The sequence below is a fragment of the Notothenia rossii genome (assembly GCF_949606895.1).
Source record: "Notothenia rossii genome assembly, chromosome: 9".
NCBI lineage: Eukaryota > Metazoa > Chordata > Actinopteri > Perciformes > Nototheniidae > Notothenia > Notothenia rossii.
This window is the reverse complement of record NC_136907.1, coordinates 18,279,925-18,296,332: the sequence shown is the minus strand read 5'-3', so window position 1 is coordinate 18,296,332 and position 16,408 is coordinate 18,279,925. Positions and strand designations below refer to the sequence as shown.

Sequence of the window (16,408 nt, the reverse complement as noted above, 5' to 3'; positions counted from 1 at the left end):
AAAATGCATTCCAGTTAACTTTGGTTTGTTACAATACAATACCTACACTTGTATTATCATTAAACTCTTCTTGTAGAGGGGCCACCGTTGCATAAACACATTTTGAATGAATGTAATTAACATTGATGTATATGTGCTTTTTTCTGATTGTATTGAAATAATTGTTCAATAAATAAATAAAAAAGATCCCATGCTTCCCCCCCTCCACTGGCTGATGTGCAGAGCTGTACCCCCCCTAGCGGCCGAGGTCGCCGCCGTGCGTGGAGCGTCACAGCGCCGGTGTCCGTCCCCCAGTCAGAGTGAAAGTTGTCTCGGCTTGGAAAAGCTGGGGGTTCGGGGCTTGCTAGTTTCCACCGCCGGTACTTCACAAGCTTTCTCCCGGAGTAATGAGGCGGAAGGAGAAGAGGCTGCTGCAGTTCGCTGGACTGCTCATAGCGGCTCTTCTTTTCCTCCCAAACGTCGGGCTGTGGTCTTTGTACCGGGACCGAGTGTTCGACAACTCGCCCGACACAGTGGAAGGTCCGGGCGGCATCCCCCAGATACAGGTAGGAGCTCGGCCGTGGGTGGCTCGGTGCAGCTGGGAGGTCTTAATCCGCAATATGTCGCTTGTCTCACCATGTAACAACTACCGTCAGAAATCCTACACATGCTACGGTGTTTGTTCGCTGCAGCAGTATCAAAGAACCGCTGCGTACTTCCCCCTGCCTCAACAGTTCACCCCCCAATACTATCAACATTTACATTCCCCTACTGTGAGTGTGTGATGTGATTCACAAAATGGACCTTCTTGTAGCACTGTGCAAGCATGGCAGGTCATTAGTTACAGAGGACAGGATGAATTTAAAGGGGGCCACGTAGCTAACCCAGCAAAGCAGGGCGTCACAGTAAAGTTCCAATAACACGGTATTCAGGAAGTTGTCAAAAAATGTGAAGCAGGCGGTGGGTGCTGCGTTCACAGGTTGACAGGCGTCAGCACATAGTTAGGGGGCAACAAAAGGGGTGGGGGGGACACTTCGTTATGTATTCACATGGCCATTGGGTCATTGCTTCTTTGTCACTATTTTGTAGATCCAGACAAATTCATCAAATGAGCAAAACATAACAGTTTAAGGTCATGGCCTGTATATAACTGTTATTGCATGTAAGGCTGGAACTAATTATTTGTTTCCATTGTCAAGGAATCTGTTGGCTAACTTTTATAAGATGTTAACCAGGAGCAACTGTTCTCCCCTGAGCTTGACGTTTTCAACCAAGAATCCAAAAATAGTCACATTTGAATGATGTAAAACATAAAACAGCAGCAAATCCTCACTATTAAGGTGCTGTAATGAGCAAACACTTGGCATTTTCTTTGGTAATGACAAAAGCCATTTGTTGATAATTAGTATCTATTTGATTTTGCTTCATAACTTGATTAACTTATTGTTTTCTTCAGTGTGGAAAAAGATGACAAACGTATAGGAAACTGTCAATATGATGCCAACGTTTTTGAATTGGCAGCCAAAGCCATTGTTTTGCTTATCTGATTTGACACTTTTTTGTTTGTTTTTAGCATTCTTTATCCATGCAAATGTTGATTTGTAGTATTTTGTATATTCATATAATGATTTGTTAACATTTTCCCTTGTGACAATGTGGATATAGGCCATTTCCAGTTGTCATCTTTCTTTGGTGGAATTGATTAAGTTGCGCTTTGTCAAAGACGTTTTCCAATATTTTTGTCCGAACAGGGGAGAAAATATTTTTGCACAAACAGGATAGGGAAGTCTGAATAGATTTTTGAATAAATTCAGCGTCAGGGTATTTAAGGTACGTCTTCAATTTTTGTTGTTGAGGAAAACGTTAGGAACTGTGTCAGAATGTGTGGAATTAAATCATCAGAACTGACCCTCCAAACCGGACCCTATTTGGCAGACAATAATAGCTCTTCTTTTTTAAATGAGGCAAATATGCTGAATGGAGGCTTTCACTGATGGCTTTTGTATGTGTGCATGTGTGAGTTTTGGATGGTGAATAGTTGTCCAAATTCAGCAAACTTTCCTGACTGGAAGGATAGCAGGAATGTAATGAAAAGGAGCAATTGAAGGCAGTTTAGCTTCATCTAGAGCTGCTACACATACCTCTTAAGGTAGCATACCATTCAAAAAATGTATCAAATAGCTCTGCAAACAATTACATTCATTATAAATTTATTATTAAGTCTGTAAATGTTAAAATCCCCACACAAATCCCACGGTGATGTTTTCCATGTTTTGTTGTTATCAGCAGTGAAAGTGAATTTACATGCCATATTGTGAGAATGATAAAGCCAGCTTATTTGGCAAGGATCTTCTCCAAGGATTACTTTTCTTAGCTCAAGTCTGGATTTATATCTTAACAAGAGATGCTATGAATGGGATTAAAAGGACAAACACAAGGCCAGAGAAAGCCTGTTAGATACTAGCAAGCTTTCATAACAGCTGTCAACCTTGAAAACAGTTTGATTGTAAACCAACAGGCAGATTTGAAAATTGAGGCCAAATTTGTATTGGTGGTGTGTTATTAACATTTGAAACAAAGTTATTTGTATTAATTCATTTCCAAAGGTTTTAAGAGGATAACCCTTTATCAAGATGTGTTCTCACCTTTTTCGAGAGTGATCATTATTTCTTTTTACCTATTGGTCAAAATTGGAAATGGCTGTTGCTGTGTGATATTGGGCTTCTGCACACTTCCCCTAAAAACTATTTTGAATGTCTTTATTTCAGGAAAGTAAGCCATTAGAAGCCCTGCACATTATATTTTATAACACCATTATGCACCTGCTTTCCAAGACAATACAATATTAAAACTATTCTTTGGATGATATTTGTAGATCCAGAGTCTTCCTTGATTCAATGTTATTTGGATTCAGAAGCTTGTGTTAAATATCACATATTGTTATCTTGTGTTTGCTATCCGTGTACCTTTGTGACTTATCAATAAGGCCTTTGTTTTACAACTTGCTGATTGAAAAGGCCCGCCTCTTATGTACACATTCAGGTACATTCCTGACCTTTAGTTTTCTCAACTTGCTGATTGAACAAAAGGCCAGCCTCACATCAGGAATGTACCTTCATATCTACATCAAATTCTCTCTCTGAGCATTTGATCCTCTACTCACTGTATGCTATGCTAACACAACTGTAGCCATGTCGTAGTGGCTGTAATCAGTTGCCCATGCATAGGGTTCCTGAATCAGTATATCATACTACTCTAGCAAACATGAGCTGCCTCAGACCTTCCACTGTGACAGTGACAGAAAGGCAATTTGCACATTTTCCATCTCTTATTAAGGACGCCTGTTGAAGCAGAGGTGAATCAGCTTCCTCCTGCCTGCTCCAGCCACTCTGGTTAAGTTGAGGTTAGAAATGAGAGCAGTGGGTAGAATTAAAAAGAGACCTCTATAGTCTGAGCTGCTGCTGCTGCTGCTTACTCTGCTGCCCAGCTAACTGTCTGAGTGATTGGACACGGTCTGCTGCAGATGCATGCCCTGACAACAGCTTGGCAGACATGCAAAGGCCTTTACGCAAACTTCTGTTTCCTCATCCAGTCTTAGTTAAGCTGAGTTAGCATCACCAGACTTGTAATACCAGTTGATCCTCATACTTGAAAGTTATATCCTTACAAGTCACAAAGCGTAATGTTGTTCAGATTTCCAGATACATATTGCACCTTAACTTGAAGTAAGGGCGGTATTCTGTTGAACAAAATGTCTTCCGTTTTTGAAAAGTAGTTATTTAGTGGTATACATTTTACTTCCTCTTGGCGCCTTACACTGTGTCCCACAGAGATGTATTAGCATTTCTTTGAGCTGCTTTTACTGTGACTTGTTATGCTTACTTTGGGAACCACTATGTTTCACCAAACATGGAGGAATTTAATGAGCCCCAGACTCAATTAAAATAGAAAATGTTTACCATGGTGGACCGCACTGTGACTGTGTTAGTGGAGGTTTGAGCGTTTTTGTTCTCCCTTTAAATGTAATTGTGCTTTTATAACCAATGTGGGGTGAAAAATGTTGTGCCACATCAAGTAAAGTAAATAAACACGTCATGTAACAACTCCTTGAAACAAATGAGTATATTTTAAAATACAAATCTAAAAGAGAAGTCTGTCTGATAGAACATAATTTAGTCCAAACTAGGTTTTTTTGGTTATTCAGAGTTTGTTGCTAGTGAGTCACATGGAGACTCCTCATGCACGGCAAAACACCAATTACAATTATTCTAGAGGAATTTATGAAATAACCAAAGAAGGGAACGCCAGTCGTTACAATGTGAGCAAAACAGGAGCAAACATCAAAAAGAAAAGTTGATGGCAAAAAAGAACACATTGGATGTATATAAATATTCGCGCTATAGGAAGGATGATCCAGATTCCATTTTTGGGCCACATGCCGCTGTTGTTTTTTTTTTTGGCTAACTGGTTGTTATCCACTCTGATAAAAGTCCATAAGACAAAGTGTGCACTAGAAGGAAAGTTGGCGGAGATTCACGGCCCTGTCACAGAGAAATGAGAATCATACAGGCTTCTCTGCACTGGAGGCTACATTTATGAGCCGCAAACTGCAGGCTGGATTACTGTTCATTCATCACGGCCGGACCTTGTGCGTTTCATTCTGACACATGCACAGTACACTCCGTGATACACACACACACACACACACACACACACACACACACACACACACACACACACACACACACACACACACACACACACACACACACACACACACACACACACACACACACAGACACCATCTGATGTATTTGATTCTGTGTGTGTATATATATAGATATTTTCACACATATTTGTATTTACATTTTTTTTTATATTCGGGATGTCTCTCTGTCTGTACAAACAAACTGGAAGATTGACAATGAAGTTGACTTTGGTCTGATGACAAGGTGAAATCTTGCTGAACAAATGAGTTCAGGGTTTGCCACACATAGACTTTACTTGGGCGGGCCGCCCAGGTATATTAACGTCCGCCAAAGTACATTTCGAGCCCCCTTTAGGTGTAATCTTTTTTTATCCGTCCGCGAGCACGACGCCATCTGCGATCGATGAACTACCCCTCTTGTACCTGTTCGCTCTGCTATCGTGTGAAGGGTCTGCAGTAACTCTGCAGCGAGTTGAAGAAGAAGAAACCGTTCATGAGCGTGCTCCACTAGCACCCAAGTTGATGAGCGTGCTCCACGAGCACCCCCCCCCCATCCTTGGATTTCTCATTTCTGCCTCTGAAGTCACCGCTGGATAGCTACCGCTTCCCAGTGAATGTATTACTCTATAACAAACTGTTATTCTGAATAAATACCCCCAGAGCTTCAGTCTGATTTTGAATTCCCAGGCTGTCAGCTTGTGATGTATTCCTGCACAATGCAAATCAGATATTGGTTTGACCCCTTTGTCCTCCAGGGCTCTCACAGGCCTGAGGAAAACAGGGAAATAAACAAACACTTGATGCTTTATTCATTTACTTTGATATATTCAAATCATTTTTAAGAACACATGTTGGCTTTAATAAGGTTGCAAGTATGTGTGCATGATGGGACCCAATGAAATAAATTCATGAAAATATTTGCTTTGTAGCCCAAAAATATATTTGAAAAAACCTTTAACTCTCAATATTAAGATATTTACATTATGAAAACCAGCATTATATCAACACTTGACAAGTAATGTAGTGTAAATCTGTGGTTCAATGGTATCTCCTTTCACAGTTTACTCTGTGTTTACATTTTTGGAAGATTGAGTTGACATGTTTTAAAATGAAGTCCCAGGAAACAGTCCAAACTATAAATTACATGTCATTTAAATGTCCCAGATTTCAATGTTTTCCTTGGAGATCCGTACGCGTGGAACCATTTTGACTTGGAGCTGCCTATCTGTTTCTCCTCTGCTGCTATTCTGATAAACATTGAAGTTGAATATAAGTTTAGCCCGTGGTTCTGTGAAAAATCTCTCCTTTCTGCTCTGTTGACATCATGTGGGAGAGACGGAATGATGTTTCATGCCAATAGCAGGCAGTGATTTGAGAATGCTAGAGGCGGCACCTAAAGGATGCGCAAGTCAAAAGTGCACTTAAACAAAATTCTAGGCTGCCCGTGCAAAATCGCTCTTACGGGTTGCATCACACATGCATACGAAGGGTTTGAGGAAAAAACAAGCCTCCCCAAGGCACATCTTGGAATCGGGAATAATTTAAGTCTGCAGTGAATTTTCTTAAGTCTGCACACAAGTGAGGGAAGTGGGGGCTCTCTGCAATTAAGAATACACATCAACTGTGAATCCTGTGAGGTTAAGAGCAATTAGAGGGGCTGTGAGAGTAGGATTAAGACAATTTAATATGGTTTACGATAACAGTTTTTAGAGTTCATTAGAGTTTATTATGCTGAAAAATAGTTAGTGGTGATGACCTCATTTGTCTTTCAGAGAGTTAAATATTATAGAGACGGAAGTCCAGACAGGGCATGGTAAAGCTAGTCTTGAACTTGTAAAATAAATTAATGATTTTTTTGACTTTCTTGAGACCTCCATCTTTTTTGATCATCATACTTGAACCCTTATTTTGTGATCATTAGGGATGCCACAATCGCCAATTTTGGGGCCGATCGCCGGAATCGGTATCGGCCGATACCGATCGCCGATCCGATCGAGTGGGCGGGGCCTATGGGGATCTTCCATTTAAAGTGATGTTTAAAACTCAGTTAATGGGGCTCATTCACTGGCGCTTCCACAAACAACAACCAACATAATTATTACTTTCAAATTAAGTACATTATTCAAGTTTACATTAACTTTTGATAATAACACGGACAAATTAGCGGAAGCGCTCTCTTTTCCTCTCTCTCCCTCTCTCTCCCTCCCCTTCTGCTGACAGCCTGTCAGTATCCGTCTCATGCAGCTCACTGATCCAGTAATGACTGACCCGACAGTGAAGAATAAATATATTTATAACTAGTTTAGCTAGTTCCAGAGGTAGATTGAATAGCTTAGTGTGTTAGGTCTAACTCTTAGTGTGTGTTTTGCTCTGCTCGGTCCGTCACAGCGGGTGGAGCTGCAGGATTTCTGCTTCACACGCGTTGCATACCGCTATTTTATTGTCATTTTCGGACACCTTCAAATACTGACAGACCGGTGAAGCCATTTTGGTGAGCTTGTTTTGCCGCAGAGAAAAGTGTCATGTATTCTACGTCATAATTTTACGTCAAGCGATAGGCATTTTTAGAGAGCACCGATCGATCGGCAGAGAGTGAGTATCCCTAGTGATCATGACACAACAAAAACATTATTTGCACGTAATCCTGAAAAAAAGATTCCCTTTACAGGATAGTTTTGGATTTCTTACAACTTGTATGTTATTCTTGTTGGTCTAGCCTTAGTTTATTTGTGTAACGATAAAGTAAGGCAAATTATTTTGGAAGACAAATAAAGGCAGATCATGACCACTCAAACTGCATTTGAATAATTCATCTCTCTTTGTTATTTGACCATTTTAACTATGACAATGGCAGCTACCAATCCCAATGCTCATCAGATTTACAACAGTGGGGAAAAACTGAACTCTAGTTGATTTGAGATTTCGAAGTCTCATAGCTACCATAAGTTTACATTAGGGGATAAGCTGTTACGTCAGTGCCTGATGCAGCCTCACTGAGCTGGGGGCTAGCTGTGCTGCTAGACCAGGAAGTGAGATTTTATCTTTTACTCTTTAAGCCTCTGGAAAGGAGGGAGACTGAGGGATGAAAGTCATTTGCAAAGACTAGTAGAGTTACTCGCTGCAGACTTAAGTCGTTGCACTTTATCACTCGGAGCAAAGAGAAGAGAGGAGGGAAGGGGAAGAAACACCTCGGGAGAAGGAAAGGCAGAGTGAGCGGGTAAAAGCGGTGTTTGTTCACAGGCTGACTTTGTTGGAGAGCGTTTCCTCCCCAGGTTCCTCACACAAGGCAGACGTTGACTCGCTGCTGGCTGCAGCTCAGGCTGATCGTGCTCAGAAGCTGCTCTGTATGCTTGTCAGGGATCGGCTGCCCCAGATCAGTGCACGGAGCCAAATGAGGGACAGGTGCAGCAGACAGCCTGTGGATACGGAGTGAGGAGTCAGGCTTTTAATTACAGCCACGTGGGTTATGGAGTTTCTTTTTCTTTTGCTCAGATGATTAAACTAATCCCTGGACGCCAATTTAACGCCAGCTCTGTGCTTCACAGTGCTGAGCCTCTCAGAGAATAAGATCCTTCAGCAGGGTTGTATTCAGCATATATCAGCTTCACCACACTCACACCAACCATGGGTCAGATTACGAACATCTTTGTGCTCTAGAATACATTTGTGTTTGCACACAATTTGAAATATGCAGTGTTGGCACTAATCTTATAAACCTGTGCATATGTCTTGCTCAGCACTGTATATACTATGCAGCGGTAGAGACTTAATAGACTTGTGAGGTTGCATTTTTAACCAGCTCTGAATTCCATTTCATTAATTTGATTTGATTAAAAAAAAAATATATATATATAACTCCACAACAAAGACAGGAATCTCCAAGGGCGTTGGAACTTGAACAATTTGGCACTGAAAGTCAAAATATCTCAGCAACTAGTATACATTTTTAGAATTTCAAATTGTAGATATGAACACTGACCCTTGTACTCCTTATTATCAGCCACTGGTAATCTCGATTTACGTTTGAACCAAAGGCCACTACGACTACTACTTCTCCTGTACTGTAGGGAGGCGTGTGTTGCAGTGGTTGTGCATTAGTGTTCGGATCAGGGGAACAGGTTCAAACCCCACTGCTGTCAGCATGTCGTTGTGTCCCTGAGACACTTCACCCCAAATTGCTCCTGTGGGGATTGCCCACAGTATCGAGTATGTAAGTCGCTTTGGATAAAAGCGTCTAACAAGTGACATGTAATGTAATGTACTGCTCTGTTGAATGCTCCTGTTAAAGACTTCCATTGAGACCGTTCTTGTTACTGTCGTCTAAAAAATAGACCTAGACTTTTTTTCACCTTAACCTGTTGTGTTCAGTTATATTGTTTTTGGTTGGGTGTACGTGTTTTATTTTTCCTTCCTGAACAACTCTGTGTGTACTTTGTACTTTTGTACACATTACCTGACCCACGATAAATGTATCTTTCTGAAGGGAACCCACAAGTTTAGTTTTTCTAGAGAGATTTTTTTTTGTTTCTTCTTCCAGCAGTATGCTTTGGTGTGATGTTTTTTAGAAGCTCATACTCCGTGGTATTTAGGCAATCTGCTGTGTGCTTTGTGCACATGAGATGAAAGCTAAGTCTCTGTATGTGTGCAACGACAAAGCAGAATATTTTTCACGTTGCCTTCCTGGTTGCCTGGCAGTAAAGATCCAGGGATAAGGCAGTCATGGAACAGTCATGACAGTAAAAACAACAAAGCTTCATGGGAATGGAGGAACAGTTTGAGTGTCCATAGCAGACAGACCATTTCACCTAAGGCAGGTTTCTGTCACTCTATGGTCTTCTCCCTCAGCTGTGCCACTTCAAACATATTGGGAACACTGTGGTGTGTTCACATGCTCTTCTCTAAACTGGTCATTCTCTTATTTGGGCAGTGACCTAAATCAGTTTCCTTGTTTGAGGTTCAAGTATAAGGAAAATACAAAGGAAATTCTACAATGCTGAAAATGACACAACTAATTACAATATTTAACATATCTTCAAACACTTTGTTCTTTTATTTGGTGAAATACAAATTGGGAATCTTGTAATGCCTGATTGGTTTAATGCAGGGGTGCCCACACTTTTTTGGCTGTTGAGCTACTTTTGAAATGACCAGCTCACCGAGGTCTACCAACCAAAAATAAAATCCCAAATTGCAAGGGTTGCTGAATAACACGTTTTATTTATACATGGGATAACTACAATAGGGCTGCAACAAACGATCGATTAATCTATCGATTAATCGACTGTTATGACTTGCACAATTTCTCAAACGCTCTTATTTATCAACTTTTAGATTTAGCTTGAGGTTGTTTTAGGCATCTGGAAACTAACAATGAAGACAATAAAGATTAATACTTGATTCAAAAATACATATATTATTCAATTAACTTAACAAATTGTGAACACAATTAACATTGCTTTTTATTTAAATTAAATAAATAATATTTCACATCAAAAGAAACAACAATGTTTTAACAAATCATATTAAATAATGTGATGACAGAACTGTAAACAGAATAGCTGAAACTTTTACAAAATAAAGAGTAATTCAGTTACCTCTAATCATTAACCCATGTTTGTATAATGTAGTTAACTCTGTGTGTTGCTGCTAGCATACATAACACCTGACGTGGAAAAGTTACTCGTAGATGGGGCTACAGAGCTACTAGAAAGACAGTCGAACCCGGTGCATTCCTCCGTCTGAATGTGGTGCACTTTTGCTAAATGTTTAGACAAATTGCTCATGTTACCGCCCTTACATTCTAAACTGTTATTGCACTCTTGGCAATGAGCATTGTCCACCTCAAGACGGGTAACATTTAACCACACCTTGGAGCGCTTCTCTCCGCCATCCCCGCCGTGTGTTGCATGCATGTAGCAGCCGAGTGTGTGTGTAAACTGCCACGCTCCCTCGCACACAGACGGGGGAGAGAGAGAGATCTCGTCTGGATTGGAAAGGTCGAAAATACATCATAGACGCATTTCTTTGTCTTTTTGCATGTTAGAAACGAGTTGGCAACACTAAGACTGCGAGATAATGTTTGTGTAGCAATAATACATGACCTTTCTCTTTCTCCACTCGCTACTCGGAGGGAAGTCGCTGTCATATGCCTTGTGAACACTGCGATAATGCCTCTCCACGTTACCTTTCTTTGGCAGAGCGACGCTTGCTTTACAAATAAGGCAAATAACCAAGGCCGGATTAGTACCTCCAGGGGCCCCTGGGCACTGAGCGCTCATGGGCCCCCCGCAACCCACATACCAACAAGTAACACCACGCCTACCTAATCATACCAACATGACCAATATTTAGATTTTCAGTCAATCTGGCATGTCAAATCGCACACCTATTTGTCAAAAGCAGGGGCGCAGCCACATAGTTCAACCAAAGTAGGTCTAGCCTTTTGCCCTTGTAGTAAAAAGTCCCAAGACAAAGATACAATGGATAAGATCCCAAGACAGTGTATGGCTCAGGAATACCTAGGTAATATCACTCAAAACTTCTGAGCAGCACCCCACTTAATGCCAACATATGACTGGCTGGCTGTACAAGTACACAAGGAGTTTTATTAGTTACAAACATTGAGAGTGACAAAACTAAAATATGTAGTAAAATGGTGTGGTTCCTATGAGAGCTGCTCATTGCCGCATGAAGATACAATTGGCCAACTTTTGAGAGAGCGAAACGTCACAGATTGCCCATCATGCCTGAGAAGTATACCCGCATGCGCGCTCATAGAGCATGTGCAACTTTAACCACGCCCCCCAAAAGGCTCGTTCACATTAAGCACGTCAATTTGCATACACGTAACAGCACCGCACGTTCATGACAGCATGGTACTGGATTGTTATGATGGATTTGATATTAACGAGGCGGCCGCGGCAGTTAGCAGCTAGCGGCTAGCTAGTAATTATGCTAAGTTACACATCAATCGTTATGTACTTTTATATTACGCTGATAACAGTGATATCCAAGCAACGGAGCTTAATTTAGCCTGATACTTGTGTGGGTTGTACATGAAACAACTTGGTCATATACAAAAATGTATGTATTTTGAAGCCTGTTATGATCAATTGTGAGTTAAATCTTATCTAAAAAGTAAAGCTGATGATGGATTACTGACTGTGGTGGAGTTAAAATAACAATAGCCTATTTCTCTTTGAAATGTGATGGAGTAAAAGGATAGTAACTGTGACTATTCATGTTAAGTACCCCACAAGTAACACAAACGTATAATACTTGAAGGAAAGGTGTAAAATGTTTCCATAAATACCAATATCACACACTACAACACAGACTATAACACCCCTTTTTGTTAAATACCAACCATGTGTGTATATATATATGTATATATATATATATATATATATATATTTATGTATATATATATATATTTATGTATATATGCCGCTAAAACTGTGTAATATACCAGGCTGCTAAATCCTCCAAACTGTTACAGGATGTGTATTTTGTAAAATGTGTAACTTTTTTGAATTGAATTACAGCAAACATGTGCAATATATCCATTATTACAGCTCCGTGGGCTCACTGGCAGTAAGGCGATATGGTCCGTTCTTATTGTGCATCCATGGGTAAAAGTAAAACGCATGTAGTACTGAACACGTAACATGAACGTGCCGGGCGGCGCGGTCCCGTGGGTTGGATGCGCGTTCATAATGCTGAGGAACATAACTCTCAGAATAATGTTATTAGCACATTTTACAACTTGAGGACCGAATGTTTTTAATAAGGGCTATGCAAACGTTCATACTGGGTAGTTTAAAAAAAATTATCCAACGATTTACAGACCACTCTTTCCCCATGTAAGTCAATGGGAAAAAGTGTTTCCGGGCCCAGCAACCTAACGAAGGTGTAGTACCGCCGTTTGGCCACAACGAATATTCTCATCAGAGTCCGGCGCACTTCCTGAGGGCTTGAGTGAGACCTACAGTACAGAGACGGTTTAGAAAATATATTAATTTGACCCTATAGAAAAGCTGTGTTATTTATGGCGAAGAGTGAGTGTCATTTAAAACAATGTATGAAGAGTGAGGTTGTGCCCAAAAAAAAAAAAAATATATATATATATATATATATTTTTTCATCTTGTCACTGAGGGCCCTCTTTGCTCAAGGGCCCCTGGGCACTTGCTCAGGTCGCCCATATGGTTAATCCGGCCTTGCAAATAACCTTTGAATGTGACATCACAAACAAATATTCTTCCTCCCATTCTGGGTGGAAGTGTTATGTTTTTAGCTTTTTGCTCGGTCCCGCACTCATTTTATTGTTTGTCTCTTTAACTTAATTTGAGTTTTCCCGGCACTTGACTGATTTTGTATCGCTTTGCATTCTGGGTTAACAGACTGAAAAGTGATAGGTCGCTTTTTCTGTCAATCAAGTCAACTCCTGAATTAAGTGGCAGGGAGGCCAAGGGAGGAGGGATCAAAACCTGTTTTGTCTATTTTAACAGAGCTGGATTTTTTTTATTTTTATGAATGACTCGCGATCTACCAGCATTTCCCCCGCGGTCATGGTCGACGTACTGGGCACCTCTGGTTTAATGTATCACTAGCTTAACAAAGTAAATAGAGCTCCGGAATTTTTTTTTCTCATACAAACAAAGTGAAGGTGCAGGCCAGGATCTCATACACTGGGAATTGAACCTCAAAAAAACATGCTGACCCCTGCTCAGCACTACAGAAAGACTGAAATGTCACCCAGTGGCCCATAGAAAAGTTCAACTTATATATATTCTATACATTTCCTCATGTATAATATACGGGAAGGACAACCTGGTGGCAACTAAGTTTGACTAGTTTTGTTGCCTTCGTGAAAATGGAGCCCAGTTCTTTTACACAAAAATTCGGCTGCCTAAAAGTACATTTTTGAAAAGTTGAGCATTGTGGTCAGCAGATCGATGAATCACTGCAATATAATATTAACTGGAAAAAGAAGAATGGGATCACATAGTGCAGGACATTGTTTTTGAAAAAAGACTACACAAAAGTTGGACGCAGCAGCAGAAGTTGTGCTGCAAATGCTTTTAGTATTGTCTGATTTCCTGCCATAGCCTGATTACCCAGAACAACCTGTTTTTCTTCTTTGTGTAAGATTGTGAGCGAGGAGATGGAGGGTTGAACCTCTTTTTTCAGCAGCTCTACAGCAGCTGTTCCTGGAGTAGTGTAGGCTTTATTTTTGACTTTCTTCGCCCACATTCCCTCACTTCTGGATTGAACTCCCAAGTTTCCAGAATGAAACCTTTTTTTCTCTCACCATTAGGCTACAGCGGATGCATCTCTGTGAAGTGTGACAACTTTGTTTCATTTTGACAGATGGTGATGCAATAGATGTTTCCTACAGTTCAGAGAGCTTCAGAGTAAGATTTTGAACTGAAGCAGTCAGTCTCATTTTCTAGTCTTACAGCACTTTTCAGCAATCAGTCTGCACATACAGCAGCACTTCTGAACAGCTGTTTGAAGATTGACGTGCTGTCTCCGGGAGAAATTGCTGCATTTTTTGCTCTGCTAGACCATGGCTTTCCTTACTGAGCCACTCGCAGGAACAGCAGGTGATGTCACTGTTAGCATTTATAGGGCTTTGATCATTTCATACACACATACACACCTCTCCACCCCCAACCCTGGTCAAATATTTTCATTGGCATTGATTTGGGATGTAAAACGATGCCTGAAAAGATAAGCTGTGTTGGTGAAGAGAAGGGAAATGAAACAAGCAACTAATGCTGCTATTTTCTTCCAAGCTCATTGAATGGCTTAGGTGGTAGCTGATGCAATACAATCTAGTTCAATGACATCACTGCTGTCACTCAACTGCGGGGTATTTTTTGACAAAGTTTTTTGGAAGTTACACTGGATGTCTAGGCCTTAATTAAGTGATAAAGAGCACCATAAGGGGTTCAACAATCCATTTATCTAGAACAATATACAACTCTTATCTTTTAAGAAACACCGTATACATGTCATGCTGATGGAAACATAACTTGTGTCCCTACCTGCTGTAAGATTATACCTAAGATTCTTCCTAGATGTTTCCCATTGTACTAGCATCAGATTTCTATTATCCTCAACGGGGAAAAAAAATCAACAAAAGACTGGATTTTAATGGAGTGAGAGGAGCCTATTCATATTGAGTCCTTTTCTTTTGGGAGATGGGTCCTGAAAGGCTCTTCGATTGCTTTCAGACCTCTGCTCTGCATGTGGGTGTGGTGAACATTTGAGACGATGAAAAGGCGCCGTTGAGTTGTGCAAACAGCGTTAGGGTTTCTGGTAATCTTTCTGTATCACACTATCTCAGAAGCTGTTTCCTTTTTCTGTGTCAAAAAGAAAAATCTAATATTTTGGGGTTGGTGGCATTTTCTTCAGTGCTCTGGATTCCAAAAACTGGCCTGTCGTTGTGATAGTATTACATGTTTCTCAAAGCGTCTGTTTTCCCAGATTACAAAAAATAAAACATGCTTTTCGAAAATGTACCCCGAGGATAGTTTTATATTTAAGGGCCCCTGGCTTGATTTAACGGCCTCTAAAACGTCTGTGCCACACCAATATAATGAAGGTCAATGGGATTTCATTTGTGCTGCTCAAATCATAAAACATAAATTGCATAAAACAACCTCAGACAAGGTGAAGGCTTTCGATGACCTATTTGTCTTTAGTTCTGTAAAAAAGCCGAAGAAATACACATGAATAAAGCTCTTGATGAAAACATGTCATAAGTATCGAGTTATTTTTCAAAGGTATTCCTTCAATTATTTTGGATTCAGAAACAAAGCCCAGCAAATGCATCCACAATGACAGCTCTTATTTTATTGTTGGCTCTCCTTGCTGTTCAGGTGAACTGCTGCTTGTCATTACTCTCTGTACCTAGCATTGATGTGAGGCAGCCAGCTGAAAGAAGTTGGTAGATGAACAGCATGTTATTTCATTACGAACCAGCTACTGAATAGGGGCTTTCTGACAGTTCTTAAAGTGTTGCCTCTGCTGACTTTGTTTCACATTATGCTCTCATATTGGAAGTTGTCAGTTGAATCAACTGAACCCCAAGCTTTCATCCTGTGGCTTGACTGTCCCCTTACTGACATGAGTTGGTAATTGTCTTCCAGTGGTGCTGTAAAAAGCCCTCCCTACTGAGCTCCTCGATTCATTCTTTCTAACCAGTGGTGTGAACAAGCAGTGGCCCTCTGGCTGAGCACGGCACAGTAAGCCTTGGCACGGGTAGGACGAGGCAGCCGTAGGGAGATGTATGGAGGGATGCTAGTAGGATTAGGGCCACTGAGATAACTGATTTGCCGATCATTATGTAAGCCACATCTGTCCTCTATCCCCACGGTGGAACCCTGCCTCCCACGCAGCCAAAGCCAAAGCCAGCAGCAACATGATGAGACAAGGCTGAGTTCTGCTTATGGAGAGGATGCCAGGGGAAAGGGTGAGGGGGTTGTTAACATACTCATGGCTGCATCATGAAAAACAAGAAGACTAGAAAATTGGTCTTCATATAAAAATAGAAGGGGACACAAGCCAAGTTATTTCAATTCCAAGAAATAAAACAACAGGCGGGAACTATAAGCTGCAACACGATCAGTCAAATTAGTTTTATTTATTTCTTGCTGGAAGAGGGATCCTCTTTTTCCCTTGACATTGAAATTAAAATCCATTTCCAACAGGC

The 16,408-nt window shown here is 40.8% G+C and overlaps 1 protein-coding gene across 1 annotated transcript in view; it reads left to right on the top strand.

The window, feature by feature from the left end:
• The first annotated feature begins 214 nt into the window (after nucleotides 1-214).
• The window catches only part of LOC307017774 (polypeptide N-acetylgalactosaminyltransferase 10-like), a 70,084-nt gene continuing 53,890 nt past the window's right edge, over nucleotides 215-16,408 (top strand). The window contains exon 1 of the mRNA XM_079647548.1: nucleotides 215-545. Within this exon, the coding sequence (XP_079503674.1) occupies nucleotides 387-545 (159 nt within the window). The 5' untranslated portion in view covers nucleotides 215-386. The remainder of the gene's footprint in view (nucleotides 546-16,408) is intronic.